Source organism: Somniosus microcephalus, unplaced genomic scaffold (assembly GCF_052327205.1).
Source record: "Somniosus microcephalus isolate GS21.2 unplaced genomic scaffold, FLI_Smic_1.0 unresolved_chr1, whole genome shotgun sequence".
NCBI lineage: Eukaryota > Metazoa > Chordata > Chondrichthyes > Squaliformes > Somniosidae > Somniosus > Somniosus microcephalus.
The window spans coordinates 47,741,974-47,765,087 of NW_028225179.1; the positions used below are offsets into that span (position 1 = coordinate 47,741,974).

Below are 23,114 nucleotides of genomic sequence, written 5' to 3' on the forward strand. Positions count from 1 at the left end.
AAAATCCAAGGAGGAAATGTTGATGTAGAAATTTAACTGTTGCTCAACACAGACCAAGAAACACGAGCAAAACACACAATCCTGACAACGGGAAGTAAGCTTTACGGACAGGAAGTCCGTGCGCGCGCAACCCGAGTTTTATTGTCCTGCCCACTCCAAAGACTCGCACTCCATAATCCAGGCCAACACTGCCCGGTTGCCAGCACCGAGGGAGTGCTGCACTATTGGAGGGGCAGTACTGAGGGAGCGCTACTCTGTTGGAGGTTCAGTACTGAGGGAGCGCCGTACTGAGGGAACGCTGCACTGTCGGAGGGGCCGTACTGAGGGAACGCTGCACTGTCGGAGGGGCGGCACTGAGGGAGCGCCGCACTGTCGGAGGGGCAGTACTGAGGGAGCGCTGCACTGTTGGAGGGGCAGTACTGAGGGAGTGCCACGCTGTTGGAGGGGTGGTACTGAGGGAGCGCTGCACTATTGGAGGGGCAGGACTGAGGGAGTGCTACGCTGTCGGAGGTTCAGTACTGAGGGAGCACCGTACTGAGGGAATGCTGCACTGTCGGAGGGGCAGGACTGAGGGAGCGCCGCACTGTCGGGTGGTACTGAGGGAGCGCCGCACTGTCGGAGGGGCAGTACTGAGGGAGCGCTGTGCTGTCGGAGGTTCAGTACTGAGGGAGTGCCGTACTGAGGGAACGCTGCACTGTTGGAGGGGCAGTACTGAGGGAGCGCTGCACTGTCGGAGGGGCAGTATTGAGGGAGTGCCGCACTGTCGGTGGGGCAGTACTGAGGGAGCGCCGCACTGTCGGAGGGGCAGTACTGAGGGAGCGCCGCACTGTCGGAGGGGCAGTACTGAGGGAGCACCGCACTGTCGGAGGGGCAGTATTGGAGCGCCGCACTGTCGGAGGGGTAGTACTGAGGGAGTGCTGCACTGTCGGAGGGGCAGTACTGAGGGAGCGCTGTGCTGTTGGAGGATCAGTACTGAGGGAGCGCTGCGCTGTCGGAGGGGCAGTACTGAGGGAGTGCTGCACTGTCGGAGGGGCAGACGGTGGTTGAAGGGGCGGATGGGTGGGGTGCTTGGGTTGACTTGCGCTGCTTGCGCTTGGCTTCCGCTTGCTCCCAGCGAAGAGACTTGAGGTGTTCGGCACCTTCCCGGATGCTTCTCCTCCACTTTGTGCGGTCTTGGGCCAGGGATTCCCAGGTGTCGGTGGGGATGTTGCACTTTTTCAAGGAGGCTTTGAGGGTGTCCTTGAAACGTTTCCTCTGCCCACCTGGGGCTCTCTTGCCGTGCCGGAGCTCCGAGTAGAGTGCTTGTTTTGGGAGTCTCGTATCGGGCATGCGGACAATGTGACCCGTTCATCGGAGCTGATCGAGCGTGGTCATAGCTTCGATGCTGGGGATGTTGGCCTGAGCAAGAACACTGACGTTGGTGCGCCTATCCAGCCAATGGATTTGCAGGATCTTGCGGAGGCAGCGTTGGTGGTACCTCTCCAGTGCTTTGAGGTGCCTGCTGTACATGGTCCATGCACAGCTGGAAGGAGCACTTCGAAGATCTCTTTAACCGCGACTCTGTCTTCGACGCGAGTGCCCTCAACTCCATCCCACAGCATGCTACCCGTCACCATCTCAGCACAACCCCAGCCCGGCATGAGGTTGAAAAGGCCATCCGACAACTGAAGAAGAACAAGGCCTCAGGAGCAGATGGAATCCCCGCCGAGACACTAAAGCATAGCGAAGAAGCACTACTGGCGTGAATTCATGAACTCATTTCTCTTATCTGGAAGGAGGAGAGCATGCCAGGGGATCTCAGAGACGCCGTAATTGTGACCATCTTCAAGAAAGATGACAAGTCTTGATTGCGGTAATTACAGACGAGTTTCCCTGCTGTCTGCCACAGGGAAAGTCAGTCAAATTAATACGGTTCACAGCGTTGCAGGTAGAAATTCACAGATTTATTAAGCATATGGTAATTAATATTGACAAGAATTAAACATGCACTTAACAGCAGTAATGCGGCCAAGGCAAGACAGTTTACCATTGGATTCACGCACGCCAACAAGTGAAGTTGAAAGCTGACAACACCCTGTTGAATTCTGTGCCCTTTCTTCCAGCAACCACCCCTTTTATATATTTTTTTATTTATGCTTCAGCATTGCCTAATCTTCCTGCCCTGTGGGGAAATGCAAAATTGTCCACTTTGTTAGGAAGAATAGAAAAGCAGAACATTTTTTTAAAGAGGTGAGGGACAAGCAAATGTTGGTATGCAGAGGGATTTGGGTGTCCTTGTAGACGAATCACAGAAAGCTAACATGCAGGGACAGCAAGCAATTAGGAAGGCAAATAGGATGTTGGCCTTTATAGAATCTTGGAATGGTTACAGCACGGAAGGAGGCCATTCGGCCCGTTGAGCCCGTGCCAGCTCTCTGCAAGAGCACTTCAGATAGTCCCACTCCCCCGCCCATTCCCTGCAGCCCTGCAAAATTTTTTCCTTCAGGTACTTATCCAATTCCCTTTTGAAAGCCGTGATTGAATCTGCCTCCACCACCCTCTCAGGCAGTGAATTCCAGACCTTAACCACTCGCTGCGTAAAAAAAGTTTTTCCTCATGTCGCCTTTGCCAATTTCTGCCAATCACCTTAAATCTATGTCCTCTGGTTCTCGACCCTTCCGCCAATGGGAACTCGTGTGCAGGAAGTGTGTCCAGCTGCAGCTACTGGCAGACCGCATTGCGGCGCTGGAGCTGCGATTGGAGACATACTGGACCAATTGCAATGCTGAGGACGTCGTGGATATCATGTTTAAGCAGTTGGTCACACCGCAGGCAAAGGTTGCACAGGCAGAAAGGGAAGGGGTGACCAACAGACAGAGTAGTAGGCGCAGGCAGGTAGTGCAGGAGTCCCCTGTGGACATCACCCTCTGAAACAGATATACCACTTTGGATACTGATGAGGGGGATGGCTTACCAGGGGAAGGCAGCAGCAGCCAACTTCCTGGCACCAGGGGTGGTTCTGCTGCACAGGACGGGAGGAAAAAGAGGGGTAGATCTATAGTAATAGGGGATTCTATTGTAAGAGGAATAGATAGGCGTTTCTGCGGCCGCAAACGAGACTCCAGGATGGTATGTTGCCTCCCTGGTGCAAGGGTCAAGGATGTCTCGGAGCGGCTGCAGAATATTTTGGAAGGGGAGGGTGAACAGCCAGTTGTCGTGGTGCATATAGGTACCAACGATATAGATAAAAAACGGGACGAGGTCCTAAAAGCTGAATATAGGGAGTTAGGTGGTAAATTTAAAAATAGGATCTCAAAGGTAGTAATCTCAGGATTGCTACCAGTGCCACGTGCTAGTCAGAGTAGAAATAGAAGGATATTTCAGATGAATACGTGGCTAGAGGAATGGTGCAAGGGGGAGGGATTCAAATTCCGGGGGCATTGGAACCGGTTCTGGGGGAGGTGGGACCAGTACAAACTGGACGGTTTGCACCTGGGCAGGACCGGGACCAACGTCCTAGGGGGAGTGTTTGCTAGTGCTCTGGGGGAGGGTTTGAACTAAAATGGCAGGGGGTTGGGAACCTGAGCAGGGAGACAGAGGAAAGGGAAACAAGGATAAAAGCAAAAGATAGGAAGGAGAAAAACAAAAGTGGCAGTCAGAGAAATCAATGGTTTAAATCAAACATGCCCACAGTAAATAATAATTCTAATAGGTCTAAGAGCGTTAAAAAAACAAGCCTGAAGGCTTTTTGTCTTAATGCGAGGAGCATTCGTAATAAGGTGGATGAATTAGCTGCGCAAATAGAGGTAAACGATTATGATTTGATTGGGATTACGGAAACATGGCTCCAGGGTGGCCAAGGTTGGGAACTCAACATCCAGGGGTATTCAATATTCAGGAAAGATAGGCAAAAAGGAAAGGGGGGTGGGGTAGCATTGCTGGTTAAAGAGGGGATTAACAATTGTAAGGAAGGATATTAGCTCTGATGTGGAATCTATGGGTAGAACTGAGAAATACCAAGGGGCAGAAAACATTAGTGGGAGTGGTATATAGACCTCCAAACAGTAATGCGGAGGTTGGGGATGGCATTAAAAGGGAAACTAGAGAAGTGTGCAATAAGGGCACAGCAGTCATCATGGGTGACTTTAATCTACATATAGATTGGGCTAACCAAATTAGTAACAATACTGTGGAGGAGGAATTCCTGGAGTGTTTACGGGACGGTTTCCTGGACCAATATGTCGAGGAGCCAACCAGAGATCAGGCCATCTTAGACTGGGTATTATGTAATGAGAAAGGATTAATTAGCAATCTTGTTGTACGAGGCCCCTTGGGTCGGAGCGATCATAATATGATAGAATTCTTCATTAAGATGGAGAGTGAAGTAGTTGACTCAGAGACTAGGGTCCTGAATTTAAATAAAGGAAACTACGATGGTATGAGGCGCGAGTTGGGTAGGATTGATTGGGGAATGTCACTCAAAGGGTTGACGGTGGATAGGCAATGGCAAACATTCAAAGACCGCATGGATGAACTACAGAATTTGTTCATCCCAGTTTGGCATAAAAATAAAACAAAAAAGGTGACTCAACCGTGGCTAACAAGGGAAATTAGGGATAGCATAAGATCCACGGAGAGGACATATAAATTGGCCAGAAAAAGCAGTAAACCTGAGGATTGGGAGCAGTTTAGGATTCAACAAAGGAGGACAAAGGGATTAATTAAGAAGGGGAAAATAGAATATGAGAGTAAGCTTGCAGGGAACATAAAAACTGACTGTAAAAGCTTTTATAGATATGTGAAGAGAAAAAGATTGGTGAAGTCAAGCGTAGGTCCCTTGCAGTCAGAATCAGGGGAATTTATAAGGGGGAACAAAGAAATGGCAGACCAATTAAATACATATTTTGGTTCTGTCTTCACAAAGGAGGACACAAATAACCTCCCAGAGATGTCGGGGAACATAAGGTCTGATGAAAGGGAGGAACTGAAAGAAATCAGTATTTGTAGGGAAGTGGTGTTAGGGAAATTGATGGGATTGAAGGCCGATAAATCCCCAGGGCCTGATAATCTACATACTAGGGTACTTAAGGAAGTGGCCCTAGAAATAGTAGATGCATTGCTGGTCATCTTCCAACATTCGATGGAATCTGGAACAGCACCCATGGATTGGAGGGTAGCTAATGTTACCCCACTATTCAAAAAGGGTGGTAGAGAGAAAACGGGGAATTACAGACCGGTAAGCCTGACATCGGTAGTGGGGAAAATGCTAGAGTCCATTATAAAAGATGTAATAGCAGAGCACTTGGAAAACAGTGACAGGATCGGACAAAGTCAACATGGATTTACAAAAGGTAAACCGTGCTTGACTAATCTGGAATTTTTTGAGGATGCAACTGGTAAAATAGATAAGGGAGAACCAGTGGATGTGGTGTATTTGGACTTTCAAAAGGTCCCGCATAAGAGATTAGAGTGTAAAGTTAAGGCACATGGGATTAGGGGCAAGGTATTGACTTGGATAGAGAACTGGTTGGCAGACAGAAAGCAAAGAGTTGGAATAAACGGGTCTTTTTCCGAGTGGCAGGCAGTGACTAGTGGGGTACCGCAGGGATCGGTCCTTGGACCCCAGCTATTCACAATATATATAAATGATCTGGACAAGGGAACTAGATGTAATATCTCCAAGTTTGCAGACAACACAAAGCTGGGTGGGCGTGTGTGTTGTGAGGAGGATGCCAAGAAACTCCAGGATGATTTGGACAGGTTTGGTGATTGGGCAGAAGCATGGCAGATGCAATAGAACGTGGATACATGCGAGGTTATCCACTTTGGTGTCAAAAACAGTAAGGCAGATTATTATCTGAATGGCAATAGATTGGGAGAAGGGGAAGTGCAACGAGACCTGGGTGTCCTTGTGCACCAGTCGCTGAAGGTAAGCATGCAGGTGCAGCAGGCGGTCAAGAAGGCAAATGGTATGTTGGCCTTTGTAGTGAGAGGGTTTGAGTACAGGAACAAGGATGTCTTGCTGCAGTTGTACAGGGCCTTGGTGAGACCACACCTTGAGTATTGTGTGCAGTTTTGGTCACCTTATCTGAGGAAGAATGTTCTTGCCATGGAAGGAATTCAGCGAAGATTCACCAGGCTGATACCTGGGATGGCAGGAATGATGTATGAGGAGAGATTGGGTCGATTGGGCTTATACTCGCTGGAGTTTAGAAGAATGAGAGGGGATCTCATTGAAACTTATAAAATTCTGTCAGGACTGGACAGACTAGATGCAGGAAGGATGTTCCCGATGGTCGGGGAGTCCAGAACCAGGGGTCACAGTCTAAGGATAAGGGGTAAGCCATTTAGGACAGAAGTGAGGAGGAATTTCTTCACCCAGAGAGTGGTGAACCTGTGGAATTCTCTACCACAGAAGGCAGTAGAGGCCAATTCATTAAATATATTTAAGAAGGAGTTGGATATATTTCTTAAGGCTAAAGGGGTCAAGGGATATGGGGAGAAAGCAGGGACAGGGTACTGAGTTTGGATGATCAGCCATGATCTCATTGAATGGCGGAGCAGGCTCGAGGGGCCTAACGGCCTACTCCTGCTCCTATCTTCTATGTTTCTATGTACTCTGTCCAGACCCCTCATGGTTTTGAACACCTCTATCAAATCCCCTCTGAATGTTCTCTGCTCTGAGGAGAACAACCCCAGCTTTTCCAGTCTATCCCCGTAACTGAAGTTCCTCATCCCTGGAACCATTCTGGTCAATCTCCTCTGCACCCTCTCTAAGGCCTGCACATCCTTCCTAAAGTACGGTGCCCAGAATTGGACACAATACCCCAGTTGAGGCCGAACCAGTGTTTTATAAAGGTTCATCATAACTTCCTTGCTTTTGTACTCTATACCTCTATTTATGAAGCCCAGTATCCCGTATGCTTTTTTAAACTGCTTTCTCAACCTGTCCTGCCACCTTTGACGATTTGTGCACATATACCCCCAGGTCTCTCTGTTCATGCACCCCCTTTAGGATTGTACCCTTTAGTTTATATCGCCTCTCCTCGTTCTTCCTACCAAAATGTATCACTTCGCAATTTTCTGCGTTAAATTTCATTTGCCACGTGCCCGCTCATTCCACTAGGCTGTCTATGTCTTCTTGAAGTCTATCACTATCCTCCTCACTGTTCACTATACTGCCAAGTTTTGTGTCATCTGCAAATTTTGAAATTGTGCCCTGTACACCCAAGTCTAAGTCATTAATATACATCAAGAAAAGCAGTGGTCCTAGTACCGACCCCTGGGGAACACCACTGTGTACCTTCCTCCAGTCCGAAAAACAGCCGTTCACCACTACTCTCTGTTTCCTGTCACTTAGCCAATTCCGTATCCATGCAGCCACTGTCCCTTTTATTCCACGGGCTTCAACTTTGCTGGCAAGCCTATTATGTGGCACTTTATAAAACGCCTTTTAGAAGTCCATGTACACCACGTCAACTGCATTACCCTCATCAACCCTCTCTGTTACCTCATCAAAAAACTCAATCAAGTTAGTTAAACACGATTTGCCTTTAACAAATCCATGCTGGCTTTCCTTAATTAATCCATACTTGTCCAAGCGACTGTTAATTTTGTCCAGGATTATCGTTTCTGAAAGCTTCCCGACTACCGAGGTTAAACTGACCGGCCTGTAGTTGCTGGTTTTATCCTTGCACCCTTTTTTGAACAAGTGTGTAACATTTTCAATTCGACCAGCCCCGTATCCAAGGAGGATTGGAAGGTTATGGCCAGTACCTCTGCAATTTCCACCATTACTTCCCTCACTATCCTAGGATGCATTTCCATCCGGTCCTGGTGACTTATCTACTTTAAGTACAACCAGCCTTTCTAGGGTGGCTGGAGGGTTGGAGTATAAGAGTGAGGAAGTCTTGCTGCAATTATATAGGGCTTTGGTGAGATCACACCTGGAGCACTGCGCACAGTTCTGGTCTCCTTATCTAAGGAAGGATATACTTGCCTTGGAGGCGGTGCAACGAAGGTTCACTATAACAACAGAAAACGCTGGAAAAACTCAGCAGGCTAGGGCAGCATCCGTGGAGAGAGAAACAGAGTTAACGTTTCAGGTCGATGACCCATCATAAGAACTGGGAAAAAAGCAGGAAATGGAACAGATTGTGAAGCAGTTTAGGGGTTGGGAAAAGGGGGCGGGGATGAAAGAACAAAAGGGAAGGTCAGTGATAGGATAGAAGGCAGGAGAGATGGAGAGATTAACAGACATTGAGAGACATGAAGAGATATTCAAGGCGAGAGGAGGTGGTAATGGGGCAGGTTAAGGAACAAAGGATGGCTCTAGATGGGGTGTGAATTGCGCTGGCAGAATGAAGGACAGCTGAAGAGAGGGAAGAAAAAAGGCCAAACAAAAGTGTGGATAAAAAAATTAAAAATGTATATATATGTGATAGGGGCCGAGGTTATGATCTGAAATTGTTGAACTCTATGTTGAGTCCAGAGGGCTGTAAAGTGCCTGATCGAAAGGTGAGGTGCTGTTCCTCGAGTTTACGCTGAGCTTCCGTGGAACAATGCAAGAGCCCGAGTACAGGGAGGTCTGAGTGGGAATGGAGCGGTGAAATAAAGTGACAGGTGACCGGAAGCTCGGGGTCACCCTTACGGACTGAACGGAGGTGTTCCGCAAAGCGGTCACCCAATCTGCGTTTGGTCTCCCCAATGTAGAGGAGACCACATCGTGAGCAGCGAATACAGTATAATAGATTGCGCGAAGTACAAGTAAATCGCTGTTTCACCTGGAAGGGGTGTTTGGGGCCCTGGACAGTGGGAAGGGGGGAGGTATAAGGGCAGGTGTTGCATCTCCTGCGCTTGCACGGGAAGGTGCCGGGCGAAGGAGTGGCCTAGGGTGTCGCGGAGGGAGCGGTCTTCTACGGAATGCTGAAAGGGGAGGGGAGGGGAAGATGCGTTTGGTGGTGGGATCACGCTGGAGGTGGCGAAAATGGTGGAGGATGATTCGTTGAATGTGGAGGCTGGTGGGGTGAAAGGTGAGGACAAGGGGAACTCTATCGTGGTTCCGGGAGGGAGGAAGGGGCAGGGGTGAGGGCAGAAGTGCGGGAGATATAACGGACACGGTTCACTAGATTGATTCCTGGGATGAGCGGATTTGCCCTATGAGGAGAGAGTGAGTAGAATGGGCCTATATTCTTGAGTTTAGAAGAATGAGAGATGATCTCATTGAAATGCACAATATTCTTAGAGGGCTTGACAGAACGTAGGAACAGGAGTAGGGTATTTAGCCCCTTGAGCCTGTTGTGTCATTCAGTGAGATCATGGCTGACCTGTGACCTAACTCCATATACCCGCCTTTGCCCCATATCCCTTAATACCTTTGGTTAACAGAAATCTTATCAATCTCAAATTTAAAATTAACAATTGACCCGAAGCATCAGTTGCTGTTTGTGGAAGAGAGTTCCGAACTTCTCCCACCCTTTGTGTGTAGAAGTGTTTCCTAACTTCACTCCTGAAAGGACTGGCTCTAATTTTTAGACTCTGCCCCCTAGTCCTAGACTCCCCGACCAGCGGAAATAGTTTCTCTGTCTCTACCCTATCTGTTCCCTTTAATATCTTGAAAACTTCGATCAGATCACCCCTTAACCTTCTAAATTCCAGGGAATACAACCCTAGTTTGTGTAATCTCTCCTCGTAACTTAACCCTTGGAGTCTGGGTCGCATTCTGGTAAACCTACGCTGCACTCCCTCCAAGGCCAATATATCCTTCCTAAGGTGTGGTGCCCAGAACTGCTCACTGTACTCCAGGTGTGGTCTAACCAGGGCTTCGTATCGCTGTAGCATAACTTCTACCCCCTTGTATTCTAGTCCTCGTAGATATAAAGCCCAGGGTAGATGCTGAGAGGCTAGAACTAGAGGTCATAGTCTTAGGATAAGGGGTGGGCCATTTGGGATTGAGATGAGAATTTTTTTCACTCAGAGAGTTGTGAATGTGGGAAAGTGTGAGGTTATCCACTTTGGTAGGAAGAATAGAAAAGCAAAATATTGTTTAAACGCTGCGGTACAGAGGGATCTGGATGTCCTCGGACATGAAGCACCAAAAGTTAGCACTGCAGGTACAGCAAGTAATTAGGAAGGCAAATGGAGTGTTGGCCTTTATTGCAAAGGGAATGGAGTATAAAAGTAGGGAAGTCCTGCTACAACTGTACAGGGCGTTGGTGAGACCACACCTGGAGTACTGCGGACAGTTTTGGTCTCCTTATTTAAGGAAGGATATACTTGCATTGGAGGCAGTTCAGAGAAGGTTCACGAGGTTGATTCCGGAGATGAAGGGGTTGTCTTATGAGGAAAGGTTGAGCAGGTTGAGCCTATACTCATTGGAGTTTAGAAGAATGAGAGGGGATCTTATTGAAACATATAAGATTCTGAAGGGACTCGACAGGGTAGCTGCAGAGAGGATGTTTCCCCTCGTGGGGGAATCTAGAATGCGGGGGCACAGTCTCAGAATAAAGGGTCGCCCGTTTAAAACGGAGATGAGGAGGAATTTCTTCTCTCAGAGGGTCGTGAATCTGTGGAATTCTTTACCCCAGAGAGCTGTGGAGGCGGAGTCAGTGAATATATTCAAGGTGGAGAGAGACAGATACTTGAGCTACAGGGGAGTCAAGGGTAATGGGGAGTGGGCGGGAAAGTGGAGTTGAGGCCTAGATCAGATCAGCCATGATCTTATTGAATGGCGGAGCAGGCTCAAGGGGCCGAATGGCCCGCTCCTGCTCCTGCTCCTATTTCTTATGTTCTTATGAAATGAATACAAAGAGAAATGAATAGCAGTCCCATCTGATCAACCCTTCGTGCAGCTCCATCGCGCAGTTCCGTTGGCTAGGAGTTATCCGGGTTCTTGGGCAGGTTCTCCAGGATGTCCTGTGCCTCCTCCAATCCATGCGTAGCAGCCCTGGACAGCAACTTCTCCAACTCCCTGAATCCGGGAAAGAGATTGAGGAGAGACAACACCACGGTTTGAACCAGAAGAACCTCTAGCCTGCCAGCGGTTTCCTCTCGCTGAATGTCAATGGGCTGTTCGACCAGCAGAGGCATCGCAACCACACCACCATCTTGCCACCCCCCCCCCACACACAAACTCCACGCACGCACGTACCCCCAGAGGCCACTGCATGGCCAAGAGCAGAAGTCCTAGCTGATTTACTGTCCCCTTTTCCCTCACCCAGGGGCACTGAGGAGAACGGTGGCCCTTACCGTCACCCTACATGAGATCAGATAACTCGGCATCCGACATGTCTTCCTTTTTCCTCAACCGAGGATTCCCCTCCACCATGGTTGGCACGGCCCTCGACCGCGTCCGTTCGATTTTCCCATACTTCTGCCCTCGCCCCTTCTCCCTCCCAGAACCACGATAGGGTGCCCCTTATCCTCATCTTTCACCCCGCCAGCCTCCACATTCAACGGATCATCCTCCGCCATTATCCGCCACCTCCATCGTGATCCCACCACCAAACGCATCTTCCCCTCCCCTCCCCTTTCAGCATTCCGAAGGGACCGCTCCCTCCGCGACACCCTGGTCCACTCCTCAATCGCCCCCAACAGCCCCTTCCCACGGCACCTTCCCGTGCAAGCACAGGAGATGCAACACCTGCCCTTTTACCTCCCCCCTTCCCACTGTCCAGGGCCCCAAACACCCCTTCCAGGTGAAACAGCGATTTACTTGTACTTCTTGCAATCTAGTATACTGTATTCGCTGCTCACGATGCGGTCTCCTCTACACTGGGGAGACCAAACGCAGATTGGGTGACTGCTTTGTGGAACACCTCCGTTCAGTCCGTAAGGGTGACCCCGAGCTTCCGGTCGCCTGTCACTTTAATTCTCCGCTCCATTCCCACTCGGACCTCTCCGTCCTTGGCCTCTTACACTGTTCCAATGAAGCTCAATGTAAGCTCGAGGAACAGCACCTCATCTTTCGATTGGGCACTTTGCAGCCGTCTGGACTCAACATCGAGTTCAACAATTTCAGATCATAACCCCTGCCCCCATTTTTTCGCATGGCAGCTGTTGATGATTCTGCCATCCCCATTTGCAACATTTCACCACTCCTGCCTCCCAACCTATCACAGACCCTCCCAATTGTTCTCTCCTCCCCTCCCCCCTTTCCCTGCCTCTGCTTCCTGCTTGAAACCTGTTACATCTCTAACTTTTTCCAGTTCTGATGAAGGGTCCCAGACCGGAAACGTTAACTCTGTTTCTCTCTCCACGGACGCTGCCTGGCCTGCCGAGTGTTTCCAGCATTCTCTGTTGTTAACTCAACAGGTTGTCGTGGTCTGGAATGCGCTGCCTGAAAGGGCGGTGGAAGCAGATTCAAGAGCAACTTTCAAAAGGGAATTGGGTAAATACTTGAAGGGGGAAAATATAGCAGGTCCGTGGGGAAAGGGCAGGCGGGTGCAACTAATTGGAGAGAGCATTCACAGGCACGATGGGCCGAATGGCCTCCCTTCTGTGCTGTACCGTTCTACCATTCTGTGGCCATCGCCGGGGATGGAACCTGAGCCCTTTGTGCGCCGTGTGGCTGCGGTCTCTTAGCACCTGAAACCCCTGGAAGACAATCTGTGCAGTGAGTGCGAGAGACACCAGCAGAGGGAGACTGATAAAGGTGTGACTGAGCGTGCAGTGATACAGAGAGAAACCAGCAGAGAGAGAGATAGAGGTGACTGATACAGTGATACAGAGAAACACCAGCAGAGAGAGAGATAGAGGTGACTGATACAGTGATACAGAGAGACACCAGCAGAGAGAGAGAGAGAGGTGACTGATACAGTGATACAGAGAGACACCAGCAGAGAGAGAGATAGAGGTGACTGATACAGTGATACAGAGAGAAACCGGCAGAGAGATAGAGGTGACTGATACAGTGATACAGAGAGAAACCAGCAGAGAGAGAGATAGAGGTGACTGATACAGTGTAACAGAGAGACACCAGCAGACAGAGAGATAGAGGTGACTGATACAGTGATACAGAGAGAAACCGGCAGAGAGACAGAGGTGACTGATACAGTGATACAGAGAGAAACCGGCAGAGAGAGAGATAGAGGTGACTGATAGTGATACAGAGAGAAACCGGCAGAGAGAGAGATAGAGGTGACTGATACAGTGATACAGAGAGAAACCGGCAGAGAGAGAGATAGAGGTGACTGATACAGTGATACAGAGAAACACCAGCAGAGAGAGAGATAGAGGTGACTGATACAGTGATACAGAGAGACACCAGCAGAGAGAGAGATAGAGGTGACTGATACAGTGATACAGAGAGAAACCAGCAGAGAGAGAGATAGAGGTGACTGATACAGTGATACCGAGAGACACCAGCAGAGAGAGAGATAGAGGTGACTGATACAGTGATACAGAGAGACACCAGCAGAGAGAGAGATAGAGGTGACTGATACAGTGATACAGAGAGAAACCAGCAGAGAGAGAGATAGAGGTGACTGATACAGTGATAAAGAGAGAAATTTTCAGCCCAAGCCTGAACGTCTTCCAGGTCTTGTTGCATGTGGGCATGGACTGCTTCATTATCTGAGGAGTTGTGAATGACGCTGAACACTGTGCAGTCATAAGTGAACATCCCCATTTCTGACCTTATGTTGGAGGGAAGGTCATTGATGAAGCAGCTGAAGATGGTTGGGTCTAGGACACTGCCCAGAGGAGCTCCTGCAGCGATGTTCAGGGGCTGTGATGATTGACCTTCAATCACCACAACTATCTTTCTTTGAGTTAGGTATGACTCCAGCCAGTGGAGAGTTTCCCCCCCCGATTCCCATTGACTTCAGTTTTACTAGGGCTCCTTGATGCCACACTCGGTCAAATGTTGCCTTGATGTCAAGGGCAGTCACTCTCACCTCATCTCTGGAATTCAGCTCCTTTGTCCATGTTTGGACCAAGGCTGTAATGAGGTCGGGAGCCGATGGTCTTGGCGGAACCCAAACTGGGCATCAGTGAGCAGGTTATTGGTGAGCAAGTGCCGCTTGATAGCACTGTCGATGACACCTTCCACCACTTTGCTGATGATTGAGAGTAGACTGATGGGGCGGTAATTGGCCGGGTTGGATTTGTCCTGCTTTTTGTGGAAAGGACATACCTGGGCAGTTTTCCACATTAGAGTCATAGGCCTAGAAATTCACTATGGCCTCGCCAGCTGGCTAGCGCCCAGAAGTTAGCGCTGGGCGGGAAGCCTATAGCGATCGTCAGATATTCATTGTTAGCGCCCCAATTCGGAACCGGGCGCTATACCAGGGTGTGCCCGCCTCCGCTTGGGGCGCTGACACTGAATATCAGCGCTCTTGGCGCCGCTGCGCCAGCCGCTGCGGAGCGGCAGGCTGTGGTACTGCAGGCCTGCTCCTTCTCTTAAGGGGGAGGTGCCTGCAACGGCCGGAGCCCCGATCGCGAGTGCCGGCAAAAGAGCCCGGCACAACGGAGAAGTGCCGGGCTCCCGCAAACCAGCCGGCAATGCCGCGGGCGGGGGGTTGAGGAGGCCGGGGAAGGAGGTGCGGGCAGGCGGCCGGCCGCACCTTCCCCTTTAAAGCGCCCCACTAAGGATTCAGCACGGCCCCGTTTTCTGGTCGCTGTTTGCGGCCGCTTTGGAGGAGGCGGCCGCAAATAAATATGGGGATCGGGCCGGTTTCGGGGCGGTACCGGGGCACTGCGCACACCGATGACGTCATCGGTGCCGGCGCAGCGCTAACGGCTACCGCTGCCAATACCGCTGCGCTGAATATCTGCGCAAACTCATTTTTGGCGCAAAATCACTCTTTAGGTGTTAACTGGGCGCAAAGCTGGCAGCGCCTTAATGAATTTCTCCCCCATAGAGTTATACAGCACAGAAAGAGGCCCTTCGGCCCATCGTGTCTCTGCCGGCAATCAAGCCCTATCCATTCTAATCCCATTTTCCAGCACTTGGTCCGTAGCCTTGTATACTATGGCGTTTCAAGTGCTCATCTAAATGCCTCTTGAATGTTGTGCGGGTTCCTGCCTCTACCACCCTTTCAGGCAGTGAGTTCCAGATTCCAACCACCTTCTGGGTGAAAAAGTTTTTCCTCAAATCCCCTCTAAATCTCCTCCTGCCCCTTACCTTGAAACTCTGCCCCCTGGTTATTGACCCCTCTACTAAGGGGAAAAGTTCCTTTCCATCTACCCTATACATGCCCCACACAATTTTGTACACCTCAATCAGGTCCCCCCTCCGCCTTCTCTGCTCGAAGGAAAACAACCCCAGCCTGTCCAGTCTCTCTTCATAGTTGAAGCGCTCCAGCCCAGGTAACATCCTGGTGAATCTCCTCTGCACCCTCTCCAATGCAATCACATCCTTCCTATATTGGATAGATGCCAGTGTTGTAGCTGTACTGGAACAGCTTGGCTAGAGGCACGGCTACTTCTGGAGCACAAGCCTTCAGCACGATAGCCGGGATGTTGTCGGGGCCCACAGCCTTTGCTGTATCCAGTGCGCTCAGCCTTTTCTTGATACCACGTGGAGTGAATCGAATTGGTTGAAGACTGGCCTCTATGATGCTGGGGACCTCAGGAGGAGGCTGATATGGATCAACCACTTGGCACTTCTGGCTGAAGATAGTTGCAAATTCTTCAGCCTTGATACAGAGAGAAAACAGCAGAGGGAGATAGAGAGAGGTGTGACTGACACAGCGATACAGAGAGAAACCGGCAGAGAGAGATAGAGGTGACTGATAGAGTGATAGAGAGAGAAACCGGCAGAGAGAGATAGAGGTGACTGATACAGTGATACAGAGAGAAAACGGCAGAGAGAGAGATAGAGGTGACTGATACAGTGATACAGAGAGAAACCGGCAGAGAGAGAGATAGAGGTGACTGATACAGTGATACAGAGAGAAAACAGCAGAGGGAGATAGAGAGAGGTGTGACTGACACAGTGATACAGAGAGACACCAGCAGGGAGAGAGATAGAGGTGACTGATACAGTGATACAGAGAGAAACCAGCAGAGAGATAGAGGTGACTGATACAGTGATACAGAGAGAAACCAGCAGAGAGATAGAGGTGACTGATACAGTGATACAGAGAGACACCAGCAGGGAGAGAGATAGAGGTGACTGATACAGTGATACAGAGAGACACCAGCAGGGAGAGAGATAGAGGTGACTGATACAGTGATACAGAGACACCAGCAGAGAGAGAGATAGAGGTGACTGATACAGTGATACAGAGAGAAACCAGCAGAGAGATAGAGGTGACTGATACAGTGATACAGAGAGAAACCAGCAGAGAGATAGAGGTGACTGATACAGTGATACAGAGAGAAACCAGCAGAGAGAGAGATAGAGGTGACTGATACAGTGATACAGAGAGACACCAGCAGAGAGAGAGATAGAGGTGACTGATACAGTGATACAGAGACACCAGCAGAGAGAGAGATAGAGGTGACTGATACAGTGATACAGAGACACCAGCAGAGAGGGAGATAGAGGTGACTGATACAGTGATAAAAAGAGGCACCAGCAGAGAGAGAGATAGAGGTGACTGATACAGTGATACAGAGAGGCACCAGCAGAGAGAGAGGTAGAGGTGACTGATACAGTGATACAGAGAGAAACCAGCAGAGAGAGAGATAGAGGTGACTGATACAGTGATACAGAGAAACACCAGCAGAGAGAGAGATAGAGGTGACTGATAGTGATACAGAGAGACACCAGCAGAGAGAGAGATAGAGGTTACTGATACAGTGATACAGAGAGACACCAGCAGAGAGAGAGATAGAGGTTACTGATACAGTGATACAGAGAGACACCAGCAGAGAGAGAGATAGAGGTGACTGATACAGTGATACAGAGAAACACCAGCAGAGAGAGAGATAGAGGTGACTGATAGTGATACAGAGAGACACCAGCAGAGAGAGAGATAGAGGTTACTGATACAGTGATACAGAGAGACACCAGCAGAGAGAGAGATAGAGGTTACTGATACAGTGATACAGAGAGACACCAGCAGAGAGAGAGATAGAGGTGACTGATACAGTGATACAGAGAAACACCAGCAGAGAGAGAGATAGAGGTGACTGATACAGTGATACAGAGAGACACCAGCAGAGAGAGAGATAGAGGTGACTGACACAGTGATACAGAGAGAAACCAGCAAAAAGAGATAGAGGTGACTGATACAGTGATACAGAGAGATACCAGCAGAGAGAGAGAGAGGTGACTGATACAGTGATACAGAGACACCAGCAGACAGAGAGATAGAGGTGACTGATACAGTGATACAGAGACTCCAGCAGCGAGAGAGATAGAGGTGACTGATACAGTGATACAGAGAGAAACCAGCAGAGAGAGAGATAGAGGTGACTGATACAGTGATACAGAGAGGCACCAGCAGAGAGAGAGATAGAGGTGACTGATACAGTGATACAGAGAGAAACCGGCAGAGAGAGAGATAGAGGTGACTGATACAGTGATACAGAGAGAAACCAGCAGAGAGAGAGATAGAGGTGACTGATACAGTGATGCAGAGAGAAACCAGCAGAGAGAGAGATAGAGGTGACTGATACAGTGATACAGAGAGAAACCAGCAGAGAGAGAGATAGAGGTGACTGATACAGTGATACAGAGAGTCACCAGCAGAGAGAGAGATAGAGGTGACTGATACTGTGACAGAGAGAAACTTATCAGCCAAAGACTGAACGTCGTCCAGGTCTTGTTGCATGCGGGCATGGATTGCTTCATTATCTGAGGAGTTGTGAATGGCGCTGAACACTGTGCAGTCATAAGCGAACATCCCCATTTCTGACCTTATGTTGGAGGGAAGGTCATTGATGAAGCAGCTGAAGATGGTTGGGCCTGCCCTGAGGTACTCCTACAGCAATGTCCTGGGGCGGTGATGATTGACCTTCAATCACCACAACCATCTTCCTTTGTGCTAGGTATGACTCCAGCCAGTGGAGCGTTTTCCCCCCGATTCCCATTGACTTCAGTTTTACTGGGGCTCCTTGATGCCACACTCGGTTAAATGCTGCCTTGATGTCAAGGGCAGTCACTCTCACCTCACCTCTGAAATTCAGCTCCTTTGTCCATGTTTGCACCAAGGCTGTAATGAGGTCGGGAGCCGAGTGGTCTTGGCGGAACCCAAACTGGGCATCAGTGAGCAGGTTATTGGTGAGTAAGTGCCGCTTGATAGCACTGTCGATGACACCTTCCACCACTTTGCTGATGATTGAGAGTGGACTGATGGGGCGGTAATTGGCCGGGTTGGATTTGTCCTGCTTTTTGTGGAAAGGCATGCCTGGGCAGTTTTCCACATTTGAGTCATAGGCCTAGAAATTGGGTATAGCCCCGCTTGAGGCGTTAGAACTGGCGCTGCGAAAAGTTTATAGCCAGACGAAACTTATCGCCGCCTGGACCGATATTGGGTTGCATCGCCCCCAAAGGTGATTGAGGCGCGAATTCAGACGTTGCACGGGCCTCCTAAGGCGCAAAACTTCCGGCGCTACCCAATATCGGCGCGGACGGGCACAGCGCAGGTGATCTCAATTACCGATAACCACGAGACTTCCAGGCGCCGGCCGGATCTTAAAGGGGTGGGGCTGTCAGCCTCAGCTTCCACACTCATCACCCTGTAGGCCTCAGAATCGGCGCACGCCCTTCTCTGGCGCAAAAAACTTGGTCAAGATGGAGAAGGTGAGACAGAGAGCAGAGCGCTTCAGCACTGAGGCTCTGGAGGAGTTGGTGTCCGCAGTGGAGCGCCGTCGAGATGTTCTCTATCCTGAGAATGGCAGGAGGCCGAGTCAAAAGGACTACCGCCGAGCTTGGAGGGATGTTTGTCAGAGGGTCAACTCCAGCAGCATGGTGACCAGGAGCCCTGTTCAGTGCAGGAAGAAATTCAACGACCTCACTCGGGTCGTGAGGGTGGGTGTTGTTTATGCAAACTTCTGATTCCCTCCATCTGCACCTGACTTCATGGCTACAGGGTGCGCGATGCCCCAATGGCCATCTGTCAGCAAGCACCCATGGCCCTTTCTGGGCACACACATGCACATTTGACTCAGGGCATCATGTAAGGGCTCTTGCACCATGGGGGGCATGAGATGATCACTCAGGGCATCATGTTAGGGCTCTTGCACCATGGGGGGCATGAGATGATCACTCAGGGCGTCATGTTAGGGCTCTTGCACCATGGGGGGCATGAGATGATCACTCAGGGTGTCATGTAAGGGCTCTTGCACCATGGGGGGCATGAGATGATCACTCAGGGCATCATGTACGGGCTCTTGCACCATGGGGGGCATGAGATGATCACTCAGGGCGTCATGTAAGGGCTCTTGCACCATGGGGGGCATGAGATGATCACTCAGGGCGTCATGTAAGGGCTCTTGCACCATGGGGGGCATGAGATGATCACTCAGGGCGTCATGTAAGGGCTCTTGCACCATGGGGGGCATGAGATGATCACTCAGGGCGTCATGTAACAGAAGTTCCCCTTCTTTCCCCTGCAGTCCAAGCTGGCGACGATCCACAAGGACCAGCTTCGAACCGGTGGTGGACCTCCACAAGTGGTCACTGACGGATCTCGAGGAGAGAGTGCACCAGATTCTTGGAGGACGTCTGAGTGGTCCTGTTACCACTGCAGCTGCCGACCCCATTGTCGACAGCGATGGTAAGGATCTCACCTTTTTCAGCTGTCTCCTTCCACTTGGTCCCCCCGCCAGCATGCTTCCTCAGTGTGCAGCCATGTCAGAGCCTTGCCGCAATCTGGCATCCCTTGCTGCCAACCTGTCCTTTTGCTAAAGCCACTCTTCCACCTCCCTGCTTTCAGATGCTGCATCACCAGCTCGGGATCCGGGCCCTGAAGCTACCAGTGCCAGTGGCTCCGGAGGCGAGGATCAGGAGGAAGTCAGACCATCCGTTCCAGCCGCAGGGGAGCCAACACATCTGCAGACTGGGGATAGTAGCCCCCTGGAGGGGACGGGGGGGGTGCTCTGATGAGGAGCCAGTTGCCGGAACAAGCGGCCTGCATCAACGCGAGGGGGGTAGGCAAGTTCGGGCACTGGCTCCCCGGAGGGCGAGGCAGGGAGCGATGACTGCTGCACAGAGTGCAGAGGAGGTGCGTAGCCTGGCTGAAATGAGCACCCAGGCCCAGCTCAGGCACACTGAGCTTATGGCTGCAGTGGGGAGGATGCCTCAGTCGATAGAAACACTGGCTAAGAGTGTGCTGGACTTTGGGGCAGCAATAGAGAGGACTGTCCAGGGCTTTGGGGCAGCAATGGAGAGGACTGTCCAGGGCTTCGAGGCCGCTATGGAAAGGACTGTTCAGAGCTTCGGACAATCCCTGGAAAGGTCTGTCCAGGGCTTGTCCGAGGCAGTGGAACGGACTGCTCCGGCCTTGTCCGAAGCAATGGAGAGAACTGTCCAGGGCTTCTCCGAAGCACTGGCACCTGCCACACAGGTCCTCACTGCTGCCACGCAGTCACTTGCTGGCCTCGTCCAGACCCAGATTGAGGCAACGCGAACTCTCACTGCTGCCAGCCTATCTGCATCAGCTAGGACCACCCCGGGCCCTTCCAGTACCACACGAGGCCCGGAATCAGTGGAGCAGTCGCTTGTGGCGGTAGAGCCGAGCCGGTCCCCTCAGAGAGCCAGTGTGTCGTCCGACCATGGTGCAGGTGTCCTCTCTCGGCAGGTGACCATTGCTCATGCCACCGCTGGAAGGTCTGCAGTGCAGCTGCCACCACCTGCAGTGCACACTGCTTCCAGCCATGGCCAGATCAAGCAGCCAGCCTCCGCACCCTCCAAGCCCAGAGGTTGTCCAGGCCGTCCCTCAGGGGCTTCTGCACTTGCAGACAGTCACCAGGCGTCCCCTATCCTTGACGCCGCCACTGGGGTTCAACTACGGAGGAGCAGCAGGGAGGGAAGGGGCCGACCGCGAAAGAGAAGTCGGTCTCCATCAAGGGGCCAGCAGTAGAGGGAGGTGCAGAGACGTTTCTTTCCCCAAATTCAAGGACGCCCTCACCTGTTCTGATTGTTGGTGATGGTTTGTTTAGTTTTGCGGCTTTGCCAGAGAGTTAACTGTTATTTTGTTAGTTATGGTTTCTGTTGACATGACGTTGTTATGCTGGAAGGAAGCACTTTATTGAAAATAAATCATTTTTTTTATTTACAATGGTACTCGTAACTATTTACAGTCATGCTGGCCTTCATAGGCTTTGTACGATCAGAAGTGCGCAGGACAAATGAGACCCATCATTCCGTCAGAGGGGCCTCGAACCGAGTCCTTATGAGCCTCTGACGGACGGCCCTTCCAGTTTCAGGAGCCCTCCCATCTTCCTCCTCCTCCTCGTCCGCATGCTCCTCCTCCTCCTCCTCGTCCGCCTGCTCTTCCTCCTCCTCCTCCTCCTCCTCCTCGTCCGCCTGCTCTTCCTCCTCCTCCTCCTCCTCGTCCGCCTGCTCTGCTGGACCTTGAGGGGCAGCTGGCATTGGCTGGGTTCGTCGAATGGCCAAGTTGTGGAGCATGCAGCAGACGACGACGATGCGACCCACTTGCTCCGGCGAGTACTGCAGGGCTCCCCCCGAATGGTCTAGACAGCGGAAACGCTGTTTGAGCACACCAATAGTGTGCTCCACAATGTTCCTGGTCGCCTGATGGCTGCTATTGTAAAGCTCTTCTGCCGGGGTGGCGGGCAAACGGAGTGGGGTCATGAGCCATGGGCAGAGAGGATAGCCCTTGTCGCCAAGAAGCCAGCATCGTGGGTGAGCCGGCCCCTCAAAAAGGTCAGAAACTGAGGTCTGCCGCAGGATGAACGCATCGTGGTTGCTCCCAGGGAATTGCGCGTTGACTGCCATGATCATCTGGCGGTGGTCACAGACCAGCTGGACATTGAGGGAGTGGAACCCCTTGCGGTTGTGGAACTCCTCCGGATTCTGCAATGGCGCCCGCAAAGCCACGTGTGTGCAATCAATCACCCCCTGCACCATGGGGAAGTCCGCAATAGCAGCGAAGCCCTGCGCGCGCTCCACCTGCTACTCCAGGGTCAGAGGGAGGGTGATTAATTGACGCCTTCGCCTATAAAGGGCAGCTGTAACTTGCCGGATGCAACAATGCACTGCAAATTGAGATATATTCGCTATGTCCCCAGTGGCTGACTGAAAGGATCCGGTGGCGTAAAAGTTGAGGGCAACAGTCACTTTGATGGCCACCGACAGAGAGGTCCTGCACCGTAAACGTGGCTGCAGATCCTCAGCAAGCAGGTGGCACAGCTCAGTCACAACCTCCTTACCGAATCTGAGCCTTCGCAGACACTGCTCCTCCGACATGGTGAGGTACGACACCTGCTGCCTGAAAACCTTCGCAGCGTATCGTCGGATTGGCCGACCTCCATTGCCCCTCCTCCTTCTGGCCAATCCCGGCCCTCTCTCCCGCCGTCTCTGTGGCCCTTCAAAGTGTCCGGCCATGAGGACGTTCCCCTCCAAAGCAGCTCCCATTGCTATGCCAGATGGGCAACACGCAATAATGTCTTGCGCTCCAACTGCTCCGGACAGGGCTGCAGGTCCCAAGTCTCCGAAGGCTAAATTCGATAAATCCTGTGCAACAGTAGTTCACCAACTCTCTCCAGCAACGCTCAGAATGAACAGGCCAAGTGGCTGCAGCTTTTATACTAGAGCTGTCCCCTTTAAATAGCGCCCCCCGACTCCGAGAAGGGCCTGGGAACGTTCCATCCGACTGTCACTAATAGCACCAGGCGGAAAGGTTCCGGGCACCATCGAATATCTGGTCAGGGGCGCCAAAAGGGCGTTGCACACTGAAATGATGTCATGATCTGCCTGCGCACGCGGGTGCGTGCTAACAGTTAGCGAATGGATACTCAATATGGGAGTTGTCGCTATCCTCATTGCGCCCGCCCGAACATTGGGTAGCGCCCCAAATCTCAGGCTCATTAGGCGCTAATCGCTGGCGCAACCAACCGAATTTCTAGGCCAAAGAGTCATAGAGTTATACAGCACAGAAAGAGGCCCTTCGGCCCATCGTGTCTGCGCTGGCCATCAAGCCCTGTCTATTCTAATCCCATTTTCCAGCATTTGGTCGGTAGCCTTGTATGCTATGGCATTTCAAGTGCTCATCTAAATG

At 51.1% G+C, this 23,114-nt stretch overlaps 1 protein-coding gene across 2 annotated transcripts in view; it reads right to left on the bottom strand.

Annotated features, from left to right (window-relative positions):
* Positions 1–23,114, bottom strand: part of LOC147094908 (uncharacterized) — an 84,453-nt gene that overhangs the window by 10,462 nt on the left and 50,877 nt on the right. The window contains exon 5 of one of the 2 annotated variants that reach the window (XM_085974533.1): positions 10,805–10,948. The exons of the other annotated variant lie outside the window; for it this stretch is intronic. Coding sequence (XP_085830659.1) covers positions 10,852–10,948 — 97 coding nt within the window. The 3' untranslated portion in view covers positions 10,805–10,851. Of the gene's footprint in view, positions 1–10,804; positions 10,949–23,114 lie in introns of those variants that run through there. 2 annotated transcript variants of the gene reach the window in all.